The sequence below is a fragment of the Artibeus jamaicensis genome, unplaced genomic scaffold (genome assembly GCF_021234435.1).
Source record: "Artibeus jamaicensis isolate MK-2021 breed Jamaican fruit bat unplaced genomic scaffold, CSHL_Jam_final contig_1803, whole genome shotgun sequence".
In the NCBI taxonomy this organism is placed as follows: domain Eukaryota; kingdom Metazoa; phylum Chordata; class Mammalia; order Chiroptera; family Phyllostomidae; genus Artibeus; species Artibeus jamaicensis.
Genome location: NW_026521356.1, coordinates 3512107 through 3532318, shown reverse-complemented (window position 1 = coordinate 3532318; position 20212 = coordinate 3512107). Strand labels below are relative to the sequence as shown.

Below are 20212 nucleotides of genomic sequence, written 5' to 3'. Positions count from 1 at the left end.
ATTTTTTTTCCTTCTCTACCCATCCCCCACACTAGAGCTCTGTAAACAGGGCCCAGATGACTGGTAGATACTTCTGACTCCTTGAGCCTGTTAGCTTCCTTCCCTTGCTGGACTGACATCCCAGCCCTGGAGCCTGAATCCTTTATTTATTAGAGGAGATTTCTATAGCATCTCCCCTCCGAAGAGATCAATATCAATGAAGTTTGTTTCTGCTTCTGGAAAGTGCTTTTACCTAAGCAGACCAAGGTTCTGATAAGATCACGTGATAGCTCTTACTTCTCAACTCTTGGGCCCTGGAGAGCCAGACTCCCAAGAAAAGCCTCACCACGTCAAGTTTTGCTATCTTGTTTCTGGCAGTGAGCCTGAGTATGACTGTGACAAATAGCAACCTCAGCTCTCCAGTGTTGGTGACATTGTGCTTACTACAGGAAGAGAACTTGCATTCCGGGGAGCACTGCCGTCTTTTGGAAGGCAGATAGGGAGAACCCTGTCTCGGAGCTCAGTACACCTGCCCACTATCTATACCCCAACGTACACTGTTTGTGGGTTGTTGATGCGCATAAGTGCCTGGTGTCATTAGTCTCCTGAGACTGAAAGTCATGCTTCTAGGGAGCTGGGTCTCTGGGACAGACCCACAAAGGGCATGATACCTAAACATTCAAGTGCTGGATAGGCAGGGAATTGGTTCTGAGAGATGGTCTCTGCTAGCTAATGGGAAGAAGAGCTGTCCTACTGCAGATTTAGGTAGTTAGGAGTGACTGAAATATTGGAACAAAGTTTAGAGGCCAAAAGCTGAAAAGAGTGTATGAGTCAGTCCTGTAATTCATTGGAGAAGTATCTAAAATAATTGGATCAGCTGGCTTCTCTAGGGAATTGCTCTCCTTTCTCATCTTGTTTGTACAGGCATTATTCCCATCCCTATTGAAGGTTAGGCGGAACTCAGTAGGAAATAAAGACATCTCCTTTGGGCTCTGCGGACGGATGAGAGGTGCACGCATAGAAGCTGTGTGATGCGGATGCTTATCAACATCACCAGACTTGGCCTGCCCTCGATCCTGCTGTCCAGAAAACACCCTCCACTCTCAGATCAGGAGTTACGGCAGTCATAGTTACTGAGGCACCTTGAGAAGCAAAGAAGAGGGGAGGTGTTGGAGAAAAAGAGGAAGTAAATAAAGTAGAGAAGAACTAGAAATGTAAAGAGATATGAAGAGGGTTGAAATGGGGGTGTGGTGGGTATGGGAAGTCCAGCATTTACTCGAGGGTGGGGTGATCGGAGGAGGGTGCCACTGCTTATTCCCATCTGAGAATTGAAAGCTGTTCTCTTTCCCTGTTGTTGCCTGTGGGTTTGGAAGGAAGAGATGGCAAGAAGTGCCTGTGTTTCTTTTGGATACCTCCTTATACATGGTCATAGGGCTGCACCAGCTGTTGTGTGTGCTGAAATGTGCAGTGCCTGGGTGGACATCTAGAAGACAGATGACACTGGTTGCCTGTGTGTTCAAGAGTACTCAGGTGCTACAGGGGAGCTGGGGAAACTGCACCATACAGGTATTAGATGCTGTCGTCCAAAATTTTCTATTAAGTATCAGTCAAGATACTGTTTTTGATATAGGAGGTGGGTTGTTGTTAGGCCATAGCATGGGAGGTAGCAGGCACTGGCTATTGAAGACATTTCCCATGGATCAGGGAGACATAGTCTAGCAGTGGTTCACTTGTTTCTAGAGGAGCTGAGCAGGCCTTTTCCACACTGGATTATAAGGATGCCTGTCGTGCACCCTCAGGCCACTGCTCTGCATACACACACTCTTCTTCTTGAACATTGTCAGCCTAGTAGCTCCTGGAAGACAGAAGCTGTGAGTCAGCACATGATACAGTTTGTGTATCCTTGTGATTAAAACACAGGATGACATGTTCTCTGAAGAGCTATGTACTGCAGTGTTACAGATTCACTCAGGAAGGGACAGACGTTCCAGGTTTACAAATGAGAGGGCCAGGTTTGTGTTAATACTCTTTTTTAAGTGACCAATTACTTAATTTTTACCTTTCAATTATGATTGATATACAGTATTTTATTAGTTTCAGGTGTATTACCTCATGATTTGATGTTTATATAACTTACAGTGATCACTGTAATAAATTTAGTACCCATCTGACACTGTATGTAGTTATTACAATATTATTGACTATATTTCCTGTGCTCTACTTTACATCCCCATGACTGTTCTGTAACCACTAATTTTGTACTTAGTCCCTTTACCCTTTTCACCCATACCCTCTCCCATGTGGCAGCTGTCAAAATGTTCTCTGTATCTATGAGCCTGTTTCTGTTCTGTTAGTTTATTTTGTTTTTTAGATTCCACAAATGCATGAAATCATCTGGCATTTGTCTTTCTGTCTTATTTCACTTAGCACGGTACCTTCTAGGTCTATTGTGTTGTTGTAGTTGGCAAGATTTCACTCTTTTTTATGGCTGAAGCATATTCTAATGTGCATGCAGCACTTCTTTATCCATTCATCTGTTGATGGGCCTTAGCTTGCTTCCATATATTGGCTGTTGTAAATAATGCTGCAATAAACATAGGGATGTATATGTCTTTTTAATTTAGTGTTTTGGATTTCTTTGAATAAATACCCATAAGCGGAGTTGCTGGGTCCTTCTGTGTCTTTTATAGCCTTTGTTTTAAAGTCTATCTGATATGAGTATTGCTACCCTAATTTTTGTGTGTTTGTTTCCATTTTCATGAAATATGTTTTTCCATTTCTTTACTTTGAGAGTGTATGAGTCTTTTGATCTTCAGTGAGTCTCTTGATCTTCAGTGAGTCTCTTGCAGATGGCATATGTAACGGTCTCATTATCCATGCAGTCACTGTATGTCTTTTGATTGGAACATTTCATCTGTTTGTATTTAAAGTAATTGTAGATAGATATGTATGTATTACCATTTTATTATTCATATTTTTAATCTTTTTTTTAAGGAGACTCTTGAACATTTCTTGTAATACTGATTTGGTGATGATGAACTTCTTTAGCTTTTTCTTGTCTGGAAAGTGCTTTATCTGTCCTTTTAATTCTAAATGATAGCCTTGCTGGGTGGAGTAATCTTGGTTGTAGGCCCTTTCTTTTCCTCACTTTGAATATTTCATGCCTGCAAAGTTTCCATTGAGAAGTCAGCCGACAGTCTTATGGGAGCTTTCTCGAAGCTAACTGGCTTTAACTAACTGCCTTTCTCTTGCTATTTTTAAGATTTTCTCTAACCTTTGGCATTTTAATTTTGATGTGTCTTAATGTTGACTTTTTTAATTTATTGATTTGAGAGAGAGGAAAGCAGAGAGAGAGAAAAAAATCAATTCGTTGTCCCACTTACTGGTTGATTCTTTTTTTAAATTTATTTATTTTAATTGTTGTTCAAGTACAGTTTTCTGTCTTTTACTCCCATCCCAGCCCCCCAGTGCACCCTACCTCCCTCCCATTTCCACCCCCCTTAGTTTTAGTCCATGTGACCTTTATACTTGTTCCTGTAAACTCTTCCCCTTTTCCCCTGAAATTCCCTCCCCTCTCCCCTCTGGTTGCTGTCAGCCTGTTCTCTATTTCAGTGTCTTTGGTTATATTTTGCTTGCTTGTTTGTTTTGTTGCTTAGGTTCCTGTTAAAGGTGAAATCATAAGGTATTTGTCTTTTACAGCCTGGCTTACTTTACTCAGCATAATGCTTTCCAGTTCCATCCATGCTGTTGCAAAGGGTAGGAGCTCCTTCTTTCTTTCTGCTGCATAGAATTCCATTGTGTAAATGTACCATAGTTTTTTGATCCGTTCATTTACTGATGGGCACCTAGGTTGCTTCTAACACTTGGCTATTGTAAATTGTGCTGCTATGAACATCGGGGTGCATAAGTTGTTTTGGATTGGTGTTTCAGGGTTCTTAGGATATAATCCTAGCAGTGGAATTACTGGGTCAAAAGGCAGATCCATTTTTAGTTTTCTGAGAAAATTCCATATGGATTCCATAGTGGTAGTACCAGTCTGCAGTTCCACCCACAGTGAACTAGGGTCCCCTTTCCCCCACAGCCTCTCCAACACTTGTTGTTTGTTGCTTTGTTTATGATGGCCATTCTGACTGGTGTGAAGTGGTTTCTCATTGTGGTTTTAATTTGCATCTCTCTGATGGCTAGTGATGCTGAGCATCTTTTCATATGTCTCTGGACCCTCCCTATCTCCTCCTTGGAGAAGTGTCTGTTCAGGTCCTTTAACCATTTTTCAATTGGGTTGTTTGTCTTCTTAGAGTGGAGTCATGTAAGCTCTTTGTATATTTTGGAGATTAAACCCTTGTCTGAGGTATCATTGGTAAATATGTTTTGGTTGATTCTTGTATGTGACTTGACACAGGGATCGAACCCACAACCTTGGCAGCTCTAACCAGCTGAGCTGTCCAGCAAGGGCTAGAGTGGGCCTCTTTGGGTTCATCTTGTTTGGGACACTCTGTGCTTCCTGGACTTGTATGTCCATTTCCTACACCAGGTTAGGGAAGTTTTCTGTCATTATTTTTTGAAATAGGCTTTCAGTTTTTTGCTCTCTCTTCTTCCGGCACCTCCATGATGATAATGTGGGTGTGCCTGAAGTTGTCCCAGAGGCTCCTTACATTATCCTCATTTTTTAAATTCTTTTTTTCTTTTTGCTGTTCTGATTGGGTATTTTCTGTCTCCTTATTTTGCAGACTGCTGATTTGATTCTCTGCTTCATCTACTCTATTACTGATTCCTTGTAATGTATTCTTTGTTTCAGTTAGTGTATCCTTCCTGACTGGTTCTTTTTTATAGTTTCTGTGTTCTTTTTCATGCTGTTGAAGATCTCACTAAGTTCCTTGAGCATCTTCGTAAGCATTGTTTCAAACTCTGTATCTGGTAGTTTGCTTGCTTTCAGTTTTATTTTTGGAGACTTCTGTTGTTTCATTTGGAACCTGCTTCTTTGTCTCCTCATTTTGGCTGCTTCCCTATGTATTAGGTAGAACTGCTACATCTCCTGGTCTTGGTAGGTATTCTGTAGGGCCCGGTGGTACAGCCTTCCCAACTCATCTGAGCTGGGCACTCCAGGTGCATCCCCCCATGTGGGCTCTGTGCTGTTGTGATTGAGCTTTGATTGCTGTTGGTGTTGCTGGGAGGGACTGACCGTCCCCTCCCCCGCCATCCCCAGTTTGAGCAGCTGCGAGGACCAGCCATGACTACATTGGATGAGCTGCTATGCAGAAGCTGACCACACAGAGCACAGCTCACTTCAGTGGGGCTTTAGTGCCCACCAAGTCTGCCCCTAGGTTGTCTTGCTTGTAGAGGTGGTTGGGTTGTAAGCCAGCATGGTCAAGCTGTTCACCACATTTACTGGCTCTGGGGCCTCGCAGAAGGTGTAGGCCAGGGTCAGCCACCTCCTGTAGCCTTCCTGGGGCCACCTGGCATAAGTTACTGAGCCATCTGCAGTGTGTTAATACTGTAGCATCAATTAAATTGCTCTTCCCTTGAACTAAATTGTTGTCCCAGGATTAATTGTCCACAGAATCTGGGGTAATTGACCAAAATACCAGGATAGAGTAGGAAGTGAATGTCAGTGGGAACCTGTGTGATTATGTTCAGTTGTTCATTATCTGTACTCACTGAATTTGTGATTATGAGTTACAGCAAAGTTTTAATTCCAGGAGGGCGAGCGTATAATGCTATCTTGGATATCTTGGGGTGCCTTTCAGAGTGACCTCAGCAAATACTGGCTGATACTAACAATGGCAGTAGAAAAGAATAGTTGGGAAAGTAAGGAAATAAGATATTCCTTAGCCAGACAAACCGTTTGGGATCGTGCTCACTGCACCCCTGCTCACCTAGGTGATCGGAAGTAGGCAGCGTGGTGACAGGCCTCTCCAGGACCGGGGTGAGCAGCCCCGTGACCAGCATTAAATATTCTTTTATTGCTACAAGTAACTTTTTTTGTCTTTTTAATGAGGAAAATGTTGACTCAAATTACACTTATTTGTTCAGTCTACTTACTCATCTTTATTGAGTTCCAGAGGAATGGCAGAAAACAAAACCGACAAAGTCACTGACCACATGGTGCACTTATTCCTTGGAGGAGAAATGCAGTAAACAGGGAACAGATCAAGGGATATGCTGATGGGAGTAACTGCCATGATATAACAGAATGACAACGAATGAGGAGGGTGACAGAGAGCTGCCAGAGGGGATGCCAGCATCTGGAAGGGTATGAAAGCCAAGCTAAGACATAAAAGCTAGAGAGCCAGCTATTTAGAGAGTGAGGAGGAAGTGTGCCAGACAGAGGGAGCAGCATCGGCTGTGGGGGCCAGGGAGGCAGGCGGGAGCATGTGGGGCAGCGCACGGGCCTTTACAGGGAGTTAGAATTTTATTTTAAAGTAGTGGGAAGTCATTGAAGGGTTTTAAGCAAAGCCAATGACATGATCTGATTTCCATTTTTAAAATATCCCTCTGGGATGTACACATAACTACTTGTGCATGGATAGGCTCTCAGGAATACATAAGAACTGGTAATGGTGGTTGCTTTGCTTCAGAGGAGGGTAACTGAGAGAATGAGACTGGAGAGTTCACTTTTTACTGAATATTTTATACAAATTGAGTTTCTATTATATTGATGTGTTACCTATTCACAGAAAAATTAATTAACAAATATTAAAAAGTAAAGCTAAGAATAATTACCCTGGAAAAGAAAAAAAGAAAAAGATAATTGCTCCAACTGTGGTGAGGGAGAAGGCCTGGAGTGCAGCAGAGGCCCGGCCCTGCTGGCTTTTTTCCTGTTTCATCAGCATGCTGCCCTCATTCTTGCCAGAGGACCGTTGCATGAGATGCAGAGAAGCAGGGTGGATTCAGGAATAGCCAACAAGATTACTAAAAAAAGATGCTGTGAGGGTAAGGGAGAGAAATCAAGAATGAGTCCTAGGTTTAGCCTGAGCAGCTCTGTGGATATGGTGTCATTAACTGAGGCAGGGAAGATTAGAAGATGAGCTAATATAGGGGTCAAAAGGGTTGAGAGTTCTAGTTTGAGCATGTTGAGATTCCTATTAGTTTGAGGTGCTTGACAAGTAGGGAGTTGCATATAGGAGTTTGGAGTTTAGGGGAAGAATTTGTAGATGGAAATAAGTTCAAGAGATATCAGCATTTAGATAATACTAAAGCCAATCAGCATTTAGATAATACTGAAGCCATGGGTCAGATGAGATTACTTAAAGGGGGGAACATAAAAGGAGAAAATGCAGGAAGACCACATTCTGCAATGGAATGTGGAAGAGAAGCCAGTAAAGGATTCCAAGGAACAACAACCATTGAGATGGGATGAAAATTAGTGTGATTATTGCTGAAGACGAGAGAAGTACTTCAGTAAAGAGGGAGAAATAGACAAATGCTGCTGAGAGGCCAAGATGAGGGAGGATGTTGGATTTGGCCGCTTGAGTTCTTGACTGTCTTTTACTTGTCTCCTGTGAGGTTCAGAAAATAGTCTATTTATAACTGACTCTCATTCACTCACTCAAGCAAAATATTTTGAGTGAGCCACACACTGTTCTAGTCATAGGGGATGTGTGATAAATTACAGAAGTATTGTTCTTGTTTTCATAAGATCTAGTTAGAGAAACAGGGTAAGTGGAAAAAATCATACAAATGATTTTATAATTGTGACTAGTGACTGAAGGAAAAGTCCAAGATGCCATGAAAGCTTAGAATGTGGTTCTAGCCCACTCTGAGCACCTAGGAAGGTCATCTTGAGGAAGAGCCATTGAAATAGTCCTGAAGAAGCAAGAATTGAATTAGGAGGTGTGTCTAGAGTGTAGGGTTACAAGGAGGTGAATGACATAAGACAGGGGTGTCAAACTCATTTCACTGGGGGCCACGTCAGCCTCATGGTTACCTTCAAAGAGCTGAATGTAATTTTAGGACCATTTAAATGTAAGTACTTTGTAACAGTTAAATGAGAGCTCGGTGCTGCTGCTGGGTAGAAACAAGGTGCCAGGCAGATAGAATAAGGTGGAGGGCAGATTCGCCCCGCGGGCCTTGCGTTTGCCACCTGCGGCATAGGGGGAACGAAAGAGGCAGCGGGAACAAGAGTGTACTGAGGTGGTGATGTTTATTCTATTAACTCTGGGGAACTTTTAAAGGTTTAAATACAAAAGTCTGCTTGTCACAAAGAAGGGCGTATGGAATCACTTTGGCTGCTGTAAGGAGGATGGACCTGACGTTGGTGACCACCTAGAGGAAGCTGTTGGAGTAGCCTGGGCAAGAGATCCTGGTGGCGTTGGCCTGATGGTGGCAGTAGAGATGTAAAGAAGAGAAAGGATGTGCTCTTTGGAAATTGCTTCCACAGGACTTGGTACTTAAATGTGAAGAATGAGGAAGATGCCAGTTGATGACTCCAGGTTTGTGTCATGAGCCACTGGCTGCATGGTGGCCTCATTCTCTTAGAGTGGGGGACACTGAAGGAGAAGCAGGTTTGTGGGGAAGTAGTAGCAAGTGTTCCATTTTTGACGTCTTCAGTCAGATATCCCAGATACCACATAGATCATTTGATACAGAGGCATGGAGCCCCAGAGAGAGTTCTGGGGCAGAGAGAGGAGCTTCAGAGTTGTCAGCATATACAGTTAGAATAGTAAACTTTGGGAGAGCATGTGGTAAGATGAAGAGAGAGTCCAGCACTGAATAGTTCTGATATTTTAAGGACAGTAGATGTCACAGGGCCCGTGGGAGCAGTCAGCTGTTCCAGATGCTGTCTGTGGGAAGGGCCCGTTGGATTTAGCATGCTCAGGCTCCATTCATGCTGGTGTTTTTATACCCAGACTGTAACCATTGGAAGTTTTCATGTCTGAGCCCTTTCCCCACCCACTCCCCAAGTGAAATGGATCTGGGCCATGAGGTCAGCTCCTGTGGCCTGTCCAGATAGAAATTCTCTAGAATCCTGGACCAGGCTCTCTGTTCAGTGGTGGGTTCACTATAGATAGTCCATAATCTGACTTCAAATTTGAACTCACGCCTGCAGTTTAAAACAATTTTCTACCACTGAATAAGGCTTTTTTCCTCTAGGGGAGGTGTGTTTAAATAAACTAACTTTAAAGACGGAGGATCAAGGAGCCAGCATCTCAAACTGCGCCCCCCCCCCACCCCATGGCATGCATGGGCACACATAGCAGTGAACAGCATATGTGGGACTTGTAACCTTAGAACTCAGATTTTGTGAAAATAGGGAAGCATGCTTATACTGGTAAGGTCCTCAGAATGACCTTTCTGAGGTACTGGAAAACAAGAAGCACGTGGACATTTCATTCTTCAAGGAAGCACATAAGACAAGTGTGCGTGATGCAGGCACTGTCTGGGTAAAAGCATTGGTTGTTTGCAGTGTCCACAGCCCATTGCTTTCTCTCTCGCTCATCCTTTCATTGCAGCTCCCAGCTCATTGGTCTCGGGGAAATAAACACAGGGCTCTTTGACACGTCGGTACGTGACCAAACTTGGGAATGCATGTGCTCCGCCCCTGCTTAGGAAAGACGCTTGCAGAATTCTCAGCCATACCTGTGGAGAAGCCCCACAGGAGCAAAAAGAAGCTGCTCTCTGCTGTCCTTGGAAAGTTTCTGTGTCCCTTTCATGGTGTCCCTGCCACTGAGTGCTTTCCAGCCTGCCTTGTATAGTCTTCATGTATTTAAATCAGGTTTCTCTAAAATTTGCATATCTTCAATAGAAATCTTTGTGGAACTTGTCACTTACTATGCATTTATAGTCTGTACAGACAGGTTTGTGGGGAGGAACAGAGGGAACTTGCGCATCACGCGTTTAAAGGAAGATTTCCCTGTTCAGTCTCCTGTGTCAGTAGGGGATTCTCAGAGCAGAAGGGAACCGAAGTCTAGACTGAGCAGTGAAGGATGGCAGAGCAGAAGCCATGGGGTAAGCGAGGCAGGGGTTGGGGCTCTCAGCCTAAAGCCAGGTTTGTAAGGTGATAGGATGACGACATGTGGAAGAGCCATCCTGGGAACAGCCAGCCTTCTGTGTGCAGGGACTCGACATGCACTGGCTGCTGTAAGGCCCGTAACACCCGTGTGTTGCAGGAAACAGCTGAGGCTCTGAAAGGCTGCACAGCTTACCCGCAACCACGCAGCTTTAAGGTAATGCAGCTGGAACATGAATCTGTACTCAGGTTCTGAAGCATGAGTTCTATACTGGATTATTCAGAAGGAGAACTTGAGGTTCCTTATTAAGTAAGGGACTTGCCATAGGTCTCTTCCAACGCACATCTGTCATTTTTGTACTCCCTACAGCCCCAGCATGTGGACTGAAAGCCTAGCAGAGAAAAATGTAGAAAGTATTCCTTTCTTTCCCAGGTGTTGCTCTGGAGAGAGACACATGGCACTTACAGTCTGATGCCCCTAATGGCATTGTCACTTGGTCACTCTGTGACTTGGATGAACTGTCCCTTGCTAGTTTAGCCCTTGGGATGGCCACAGTCCGCCAGCAAGCCACAGACCCAGGCCACGCCCTCAGGGGCTGTTGAGTAATTTGCGTGTGGCCCTCTTTGTCTTTCCTCCACTTTATCTGTGGAGCTGGTTTTCTGGAAGACATTTCTGTTTGAGAAGATAATCTTTTAAAGGACAAGGAAATGCTGAAAAAGAAGGCCAAACAAATCAGCAGCCTGCTGAGAGGAGGAGGAGGTCACCCAGAAAAACAGAAGTTTTCTGCCAGCAACTCACTATTTTCCTGAGACCTGGCAAGGAGGCCAGGAGTGCAGGCACCTCCTAGGGCTCTTCAGATCCTAAAAACTGCCCCAGGTGCTGAGAAACTAATGCCACCTGCCCCCAGCCACTGAAATGAAATGATGTTTGAAAGACCAAGTCATTATTCCGTTGAACTGCCTTGAGCCCTTTTCTCTTAGTTTTTAAATGTATGTGTATCTCTAGATAAAACAGCCTAGCATAATGTGAGCCGGCTGCCAGCTCCTTCTCCGTGTGCACTGCAGACTTGAAGGGCTTGTTCAGAGGAGGGTTCTCACAAGTCAGGGTGGTGATGGCACAGGATCCTTCAAGGTGTGGGCTCGCCACCAGGCCCAGCCCACCCCCAGCCCCAGTGGCAAAAACAAGTTTATCCTCCTGGAGACAAGAATGAAGGGTGGGAAGACTCGTTCTCTGAATGTCAGGGGAAGTGAGGCTGCCAGAGTCGAGCAGTAGAAGAGGACATTTCTGGGACAGGGTGCACATTCCCCACAGAGGTGGGGAAAGGGAACGTTAGGGTTTCTGCCAGAATGGGCTGTCTGGAGAGCTGACGTAAAGGATAAAAGAGTGGTGGGTACTTTACACTTCTAAGTGATGGGCGGACACTGTGGCAGGAGCTTCGTTAAGCTGGACCTGGGACACAGTTTCACCTCCCTGCACTGCTGACTCCTCTCACAGAGCCGTTTGCTGAGTCCACACAGCTCCTCTTGTATCTTTGCCTCCTATCACACTGACTTTTGTTCTATTGATAACTTTTAGCTTGTATCTAACTGGTATTTTAATTGATTGTGGGGGGACGGACGGACAGGTGATTGCTGCTGTTTTAGAATTGTTTCAGTATGATTTGGTGATTTTTATTAAATTATTAAGTAGAATGGGCTCTTCTTCCCTTCAAGAAACAGACACATTGATGTCCAGCTCGGAAATTCACTGTAGCTTTCGTTTTAGCGCCCTGGACAGCTGACCTCTCTGTTTGTCCCCACGTTTCCTCCCCCAGCCCAGCCAAGCACTGTGTCAGCCAACTCAGTGAGCTGGGATGCAGTTCTGTTTCTTGAAGTGTGATGCTTTTTCCTCCACCATGCAAAATCCAGGGATAGAGGAGAATGTAAAGTAGTCCATTCCCACAACAGCTGTGACTGCGGCTGCCTGCACCATGAGCCTGATGAAGTAAATGCATTAAGACCCTTTAACCTGTTTCTGTGCTACAAACTCCACCTTGAGTGTCGGGTCAGTGGATGTCATAGAATCCAGGGATTGCTGCTGGTAGGAGTATAAATGGCTAATGCTTTCTAACAAGCTTTCCTGTAGCCACCCATTGTTAAAACATGGGGACTTACAGATGAGCTGTGAGGTCACTTAGCTGTCCTGAGCTTTAAGAAACTCTTACCTTGCTTAACAAATGTGATTCTTTTTTTCTAACGAGCTTGCCTGATCATTTCAGACACATAGGTCAGGGATATTTGTCATTTATTTTTTAAAGAGGCACTTTACATAGCCTGTTGATGAGTTGAGATTTGAGGCATCCTTACCTAGGTCTCAGGAAGCTTCTGGAGTTCTGGGTTAGGCTCGGTTGGCTGGAGCGCATGCGCAGCTGTAGGAGCAGCTTCTGATTTTCCTCCTAACTGGACACTCTTGCCAGGGCCACAGCGCCAGACTGCAGCTTGCACCCCAGGACCAAGGTGGCCTACCACCGCAGGTTTCACAGAGTCTCAGTCCCCAAGGCCTGTCAGTGTTTTTAGGTTCTGCTTGAACCTTTGACAGTTGGAAATTCAAATGAGAAAGAAAGTGTGTAAAACGTTTCTTGCAAGTGAGGTAAAAACACTCGAGCAGGTGGAGCTGAGGCCGTACTGCTCCCTGCCTTTTCTGAAATGGCCGCTTTGGGAGGAGTCTGCAGGGAAATAATTGTTTAATTAATTAAAATCCAAAATATCCAGAGCTGCCCGGTTTTGCCAATTTTAAATGGTGCTTTTTACTCCAAGATAAAGCTAAAAAGCAACATTTCAGTCTGGCAGGATTGAATAAAAATGACAGGGGCTCAGACTTTGAATGTGAATTTTGGCATCACTTTCTTTGTCTCCCATAGGAAATTCCATAGAAGAAGACAGTTCTAGCCTCTGCTAAATCTCTGGGGTTTGGGAGGAAGTGCTGGACTTGGGGCCCAGGCCCCAGCCAAAGGAAGGGGCTGCACTGCCCGCAGGGTATTCGGTTCACCCCCGCTTGGCCCTAGAGCTTGTCCTCCACCCACCTTCCTCACTGTCCCAGACGGTAGCCATTCTCTGTGGCCTCTGGGTGTGGAGCAGTGAGGGAAGGGAACTGGCAAATGAAGCCAGTTAGCTGGTTTCGCTGCCCTGGGGGCCCTGCCTGCCTGAACTGAGGAGGAGAGCACAGACCCCTTTTCCTCAGACCCAGTGAGGCCTGAGTATTCCTCTTGGGCAGCCATTGCTGTTGGTTTTTGTAGAGGAGTCAAACAGGAAATATGGTTGCAACTTCCATAGCACTTAGAGCAGAGGTGTTAGGTGTTATGTTATCTCTGCCTAATGACGGTGTTTGAACAGATTGTTCTTGATCTTTTTTGTTTAATCTTAAAATATCCCGGCCAGCAGAGGTGAGGTTTAGCTGTGAGTTCCTCTGAATGAATTGCATAACTTACAGGTAATAACTTGAAAAGCTGAAGGGTCAGGTCAGAGGTTTGGTTCCCATGACATGAGCATTTTTAGAAACCTGCCTGTCAGACCTTAGTAAATCTTGGGAGAATGAGCGCCAATTTCATTTTCTGCTGGGACTGTGTTCTCAGGGCCATTGCAGTGGGCATCTTCAGGTTTGTGTGGCTCATTGAGTCACAGCACCAGGTCTGCGCCAGGAGGGCCAAGTCCAGATGTGCTTGATTACACCCAGGAGCCCCTTCATTGAAACTCCTGCTCTGGGGGTGCCCGGCCCCTGGGTTCAGGCTGAGTGAGGAAATGTTACCTTCTGCATTTCTCATTCCATGGCATCCTTTCAGGACAGAGGATTGGATAGGTCTCAGATCAGTTTTTATTTTATTATGTTTTTTGCCTTATGCCATCCATGATCTTGTGTCTCTGATGGTGACAGAGTCAGAGAAGCTCCCACCCTCTCCGTCTCTCCATGTCCACAGCCATCGGCTTGGGCCAGTGTCCTGGGCTGAGCCCCCAGGTGGTTCACCCGCTGGGGCTGTGTCGGCACAGTGGTCTAGGCATTTCCTCCCTCCCCTCCTAGTGCTGCCCACTTAGTTGAAGAAGGTTTTTTTCATACTGACAGTGTAGCTGCTGGAGACCTTCCAGCCCAGCTCCACAGGGGGCCGACTGCTGTCACTTGCTGTGATCAGGCCCGCTGTCCCTGTTCCCATGCCCAGGATGGCCCGTCAGACACCAGGTAGTAGCAGGTTGAGAGGAGCCTGGAGTGGAGTGGAGGGGCTCTGGAACCGCACTAGAGCTGCTGCCTCACCCTGCCTGTCCAAGCAAGGGCTCGTCCCAAAGTACTTTTCAGTGCCAGCAAGCAGAGAAATGCCCACAAAGGTTCTTGAGTGGTTTGTGCAGATTTACCAGAAACTCTGGGGCCTTAAAGGAGCTCTGCGGCTTCCTCCTGGACCCAGCTGTGTTTCATGGAAACCTAGTGACCTGGGCCCCTGTGACAAGGCAAGGAAAGGCCTGAGGTTAAGACACATTTAGCAGGCAGATCATATCTTCAGAACCGTTTGCCTTGGGTATTTTCCTCTTTTGGAGGTCAGCATCCTTTTACTGATATTCTCCTATCCCATATTTCTCCTTATCCCTCAAGATCACTGTATGGTACACGATTATAAGCAAGAGTATATTGAAAATATTTTTAGAACTATGGGGAAGCTGAGTTGTACACCTACAGTTCCAGCTGCTGAACCAATCAACTTATGTCTTACAAGCCTTTGGGAAAACAGGTGGGGGAACTACGTGAACCTGAACCATGAGGCCATAAGGGAAGTGTAGATATGTATGGATTGTGTGTACGTGAGCGAGCGAGTGAATTTGATTTTGATATATAACTTTCTAAAATAGCAGGGAAAGAAGCTGTGTGATAAATTACCACAGCCTGGGTCCCAGTTTGGGTGCTCAGCTCAGTGCCCTTTGTGCTTTGGTCCCTTCCAGACACCACCTTGTCCAGCTCTCTGGAAAGACTCTGCCTGGTTCCTGGTGAACGGTGCGGGGGGTGGGCTGGCCAGGGTGGGGGCTGCAAGTCCCCTGGTGCTTTAAAACTGTTGACCACTGAAGTTAGGGACAGGCCGTCGTCTTCCCAGCAGCCTGAACACTCTCTCCCCAGCCCCAGCCTAGTCTCTAGAATTCCGTCAGTAACTGAAAGTCCATGACATTTGCACTGGTTTCTGGAAATAGATTTGTGGGTACCAAGAAAGGGGAGTAAAGGTGCATCCCACCCTCCCCCATGTCCAGAACAGCCCACCCTGACTACTGACACTGAAATACATTGAGCCAGCGCCGTTCATCATCAGGAGAGAAGAGCCTCTGGGACCTTCGTCTGGGATCTCCCCACCCCTTATAGATGCTGCAGACACAGAAGTAAACTGCTCACACCTCCTGCACATAGCAGGTACCCCCACCCCAAGCCAGGACCTAGCAGCTTCTCCTCCATCAGGTGGGCTTCGCTTCACAAGGGTGATTGTGGTGGTTAGACAGGCGCACATGTTGAGACCATCCACGTGTTGCTGTGAAGTCCTTCAGGAGAAAGACCACTGGTTTTCAATAGCTTCCACTAATGAACTTATCAGTAAATATAACACATGAGCTCATTAGTCTTAACTTTGCTTTTGGACCAGATGGGAGCTCAGCTTCTCTGGAGACAGAAATTTCATCTCTATTCTTTTCCTTAAACCCAGTCCAAATTCAGAGTCAAGCATATTGCCTGCCACGCTCCCCCCGGGAAGCGGTTAATGACGGCTTTCCTGCACCGGGTGGCCCAGGCGAGGCCTGCACACAGCAGGAGCTCAGGGGACAGCGGTGGCAGATGAGGAATATTCTCTGGGTGAAATTTATCTTAGAAGTTAAGGCTGTTCAAACTTTTTGTCCATCCTGGCCTCTCAGTCTTTGCTTCACCTGCTCTTCTTCTAAAATCACTGCCTCCACCCCTCATCTCTGAAAAGAAAAGGAAGATGTGGAGATGGGTGGATCGCGATTAGCAAGGGGTGGCTGCCCTGGCCATTGGCATCTAGGCTTAAAAGAAAGACGTCTCTGAGAAAAGATGCTGTTTGCTTGGACAGTGAGGGGGGAACACTGGGTGGCAGGGCTGCTGAGGGGAGCCTGCTCCAGGCGCAGAGAGAAGTGGTTTCGGAAAGAACTCAGATTCACCTACAGTTTGGTGCTGCGGACGTGGTGTAAGCTCATGGGGACTGCACGTTCCAGCAACTGATGGGATGAGGAGCCAGCTGGCAATGGCAGGAGTCTTCCCAGCGCAGACCCCTCCTCCCCCAAAGAAAGACTCAGGGGACAATCAGGCGTCTGTCACACACACACACACACACCCACCCACCCACCCACCCACCACCACCCCCTAGCATTTCTAGAAAATTGACCACAAGAGGGGAAGGAACACATTCTGGTGTTGCCGTGTGTGCCCTTTGTCCTGGGAGCCTCTCTTCTGACTTCCTGAGGCTTCTCATTTTTTCCTGTCAGGGGGACTCACCCGCCCCCTCGGCCTCTCCCTCTTGCTTTGTTCTACCAGCCTCCCCGGTGTCTCCCTCGGTTTTTCTCTGTGGCTGGAGAGGACCAGCCCTGCAGCCTCCACCGCTTCTGGGAGGGTAGGGCGGGTGGGAAGGCCTGAGTGTGGGGCTTCACCCTCCTACCTGCGTAGTGAGGTTAGAAGCATCAGCCTCCTTTGAGGTGATGATTAGAACTCAGCATTCTGATTTTCCTCTATTTGTAATACCTTTCCCAGCACTTGACGTAATCCATTTTCCTTTGAGAACCCCCACTCACTTTGTGGGTTAGGGTTTGATCACTCCCACACCTCCACATCTACCCCCCCCCCCCCGCCCCTGCCCAAGCTGTACCGGAGGCAGTGTGTAAGTTAAGCTGTCATCACTTACGCCGCTCCCGCTCTTCCTCCTGGAAATGGTGGTGTCCTGGGGTGGTCATCCAGTTTGTCCACGCCAGGGAAATGCTGAGCTGGCAGCTCTGTGCCCTCTCATCTACGTGGTGGCTGGGAGGGAAGGAGCTTCATGCCTGCTCTTTCCTGTGGAAAGGGGTACGTCTCTCAGCAGCAGCCTCCTTCAGGGTTCCGCCTTCACGGTCCACCCAGGCAGGAGCAGAATTAAATGCAGAGTCAGCCTCCAGAGCAACTGCCCTTGGCAAGGGTCTTGCCCCTAGGATGCTCTGAGGACGTCGCACTGACTGGGGGAGGAGCCGTGAAGTGTGGAGGTGCAGGTCCTCCTGTTAGGGGCCCGGCGCTGCTGTAATAAACTCTCAGTAGCAGGAGCCCCATCCACTCACCAAGGTGCCCTTCGTCCTCCTGGGCTTTGGGCCTTTGGAAGCTACCCTAACCCTGTTCTCTCTGCTGCTTTTGCTCCCACAGGTTACGTGTTCTGTATGTTACATCGCCTCCCTGAGCAGCATGACTGTACATTTGACCACATGGGCCGTGGCCGAGAGGAAGCCATCATGAAAATGGTGAAACTGGACCGGAAAGTGGGGCGCTCCTGCCAGCGCATTGGGGAGGGGTGCTCCTGAAGGCCGGGCACGGCCGCCACATGACGCTGTTCTTAGTTCACTAATGTTAGCCTTATTTAGGACAGAGTCAGCCAGACACCTTGTACTGGGCACGCGTCAGACCACAGCCAGTCGTTTCCTTTCTTTAGCCAGCCATCCTGGTACTGTAGTTTAGGGGTTGACGGTGGTTGAAATTGATTTCTGGCTGGTTCTAAGGTGCCTGCTAGCCATTGTATAAAATTAAAACATGAAGAATATTTTTTGTTTGAGCATGGCTAGTGGATTTAAAACAACACATACCTGTTACTGCTGGAGTCAGACTTATAAAAAGCCTTAAGCGGAAAGTGTACCAGACAGAGACTCTGAGTTAATAGAGGAGTAGAAGCTGATGTTAAAGTTCCCACAACGCACACGGCTCTGCCAGAAACTCTGGTTAATGTCCGGCCTTTCACCTCTTCCCTTGTCTTTAGTCCTGGGAGCCAGGATGCTGGATGGCCACGCGTGCCTTGGCCACAGGAGGCTGCTGAGATTGACTACGTGGCTTGGCTGGGTGGTGGCCTCGCTCTTCCACAGAGTTGGAAATGGGGTTAGGGGAGCAGGTTCTTATGAAAATCTTAGGAATTTTTTTACCCGACTTGCTATGAAAAAACTCATCACATGAGAAGAGAAACAGTAACCTCACTTTGGAAATTAGCTCCACTCAAGACTAGTCCATGCACGAGAACCACCTTTCCACACGACCCCGTGGTCAGGGGGAGCAACCAGGGAGGGACACTTCCTGACCTTGCTGGCTCTGGTTTGCCCCTTGCCAAGTACAGGGGTCTGGCAATGGATCAAATAAGGCTAATTGCAGCACAGCAGCTGTGGCTGGGCTCCACAGACTGGCCTCTGCAACTAGATTTCTATATTGGGAGTTTTTAAAAAGACATTTCATAGCCAACAGGAATCACTAGAAATGCTGGGAGCACCTGGGAAGCTGTGTCCACAGACTGACTCTGCCCCTTCCAGCAGGAGCCTGCTGCGCCCCCTGGGGGCCAAGGGAAGGATGGCCTCGCCTCTCCAGCCCGTTCAGCCCTGTAGCCAAGGACAACCAGTCCACATCCACCACACAGCAGGTTTAGTAGGGGAGGCAGCATCTGCCCCAGGACAGTGGGTGTGATTTGTCTAGAACTGTGGTTGGTGGCTGTGGCCCAGCTCCAAGAGACACTTGCTCCAGCAGGTGGCCAGGGGCACATTTCGCAGCCTGTGGCACTTTGCCTGGGCAGAGAAGAGTGCAGCAGCTCAGGCCAGGTAGGGAAGGGAGGAGATGGGCCTGTTTGCCCACGTTAGGAAAGAATTACGCATCAGGTGGGGGTGAGGTAAGTAGACAGGATGAGCCGAGCAGGGTTGAGTGGCCCAGCACCCCTGTCTGGTCCAGGGCGGCAAGAGTCGAAGGCTCCTGCAGAGGCAGTTCGCATCTGCCCACCCCCAGGCCACTGGAAGGGTTTAACCCAGCAACTTGCCCTTTTATACTGCAACAAGAATTTCAACTCTGTCTGCAAATTAGTACCTGCAACTGCAAATGTTTTTGATCCAAAATACTGAAAGAGAAAATCATGCTCTTCCCAACCTTCTCTTCCCCCACTCCCACCCCCACCAGAGTGGAATCCGCTGCAAAATCTCCAGCCTTAATTCTTGCTTCAGGACCCAGACCGGTGTCTTGCTCTAGGGCAACCCAGGGCAGAGGGCCAGGTCTGCCCACGTTTACCACTGTTTGTCAAGCCACGGCCCTCCGGACAGTCCATGGCCACCCTCAGTGAGGCGGGCCACTTAGGCCCCTGCCAAGCTCTGATTCCGAAGAGGCCACCCAAGAGCCCTCTGCCCTCCTCAGGCCCCACCTGCTGCTGCTTGGAGGCAGCGATGGGGAGCTGGCACTCGGGGCTCGCTGCCCACAGTCACTTCCTGACGGTAGAGCTGGGGGAGGGGCTTGTTCCCCTGCAGTATCTGTTCTGTGGAGTTTCTTAAATGTAAGGAAGCTTAAATTCCGTATCTTTAAAAGAGAAAATCTTATTTAACCCTTTTGTGTTCTAGATTTACTTACACACATAGCCTAGAGCTCAGTTTTAGTTTTAACATTGTGAAATATTAAAAGAATCTTGTAACTTTATTCTTTTTTCTCCTGCTGAAAAAAAATTAAACCAATCATATAAAAGCTTGGATTGCTCTGTTTCGCCCCTTCTCCTAAGTGCCACTGGGATAACCAGAACAACAATACAAGGTGTCCCCGTCCTTGGGCTTTGAAGAGATGGGGCTCTTGTGTGCTGAGCCCTCTGCATTGTCCAGGTGTCATGAGCCCGGTAAGTGTCCAGGCGGAACAGCTGCTGCCCTGGCCGGGACTGCTCTGTCTTCACTGTCAGCAGGGAGGTTGTGTATCGGGGGCAGGTGGTGGGAGAGATGAGCACCTTCCCTGGGCTCCCCAGGTTTCTGTGGGCTGTGGGGGAGGGGAGTAGCATTTCTGTGACCCAAACCCCAGCTAAGGAAGGACCCAGAGAATGGAGACTGATGTTTCCCTGAAGGGAAGATCAGAACGGTGTATTTGCGCTGTGAACTCTTCAGTGTAGAACAGTGATATTTAACCTTTTTCACTCCATGGCACCTGTAGAATAATTACTAAAATTCTGTGTCATGTCACACCAAAAATTTATTTTTGCCTATCTGACAAAAAAATAGGTATTATTTTGATCCATTCACACCAGATAGCCATTGTCATTTTTTTTATTT

At 47.2% G+C, this 20212-nt stretch overlaps 1 protein-coding gene across 2 annotated transcripts in view; it reads left to right on the top strand.

Moving 5' to 3' along the window:
* The window catches only part of ZFAND3 (zinc finger AN1-type containing 3), a 348618-nt gene extending 328968 nt beyond the window's left edge, over window positions 1-19650 (top strand). The window contains exon 5 of one of the 2 annotated variants that reach the window (XM_037146207.2): window positions 17319-19650. In XM_037146207.2, coding sequence (XP_037002102.1) covers window positions 17319-17473 — 155 coding nt within the window. In that variant the 3' untranslated portion in view covers window positions 17474-19650. The remainder of the gene's footprint in view (window positions 1-17318) is intronic. The other variant, XM_037146206.2, reaches the window with a different exon arrangement.
* Window positions 19651-20212: the final 562 nt, after the last annotated feature.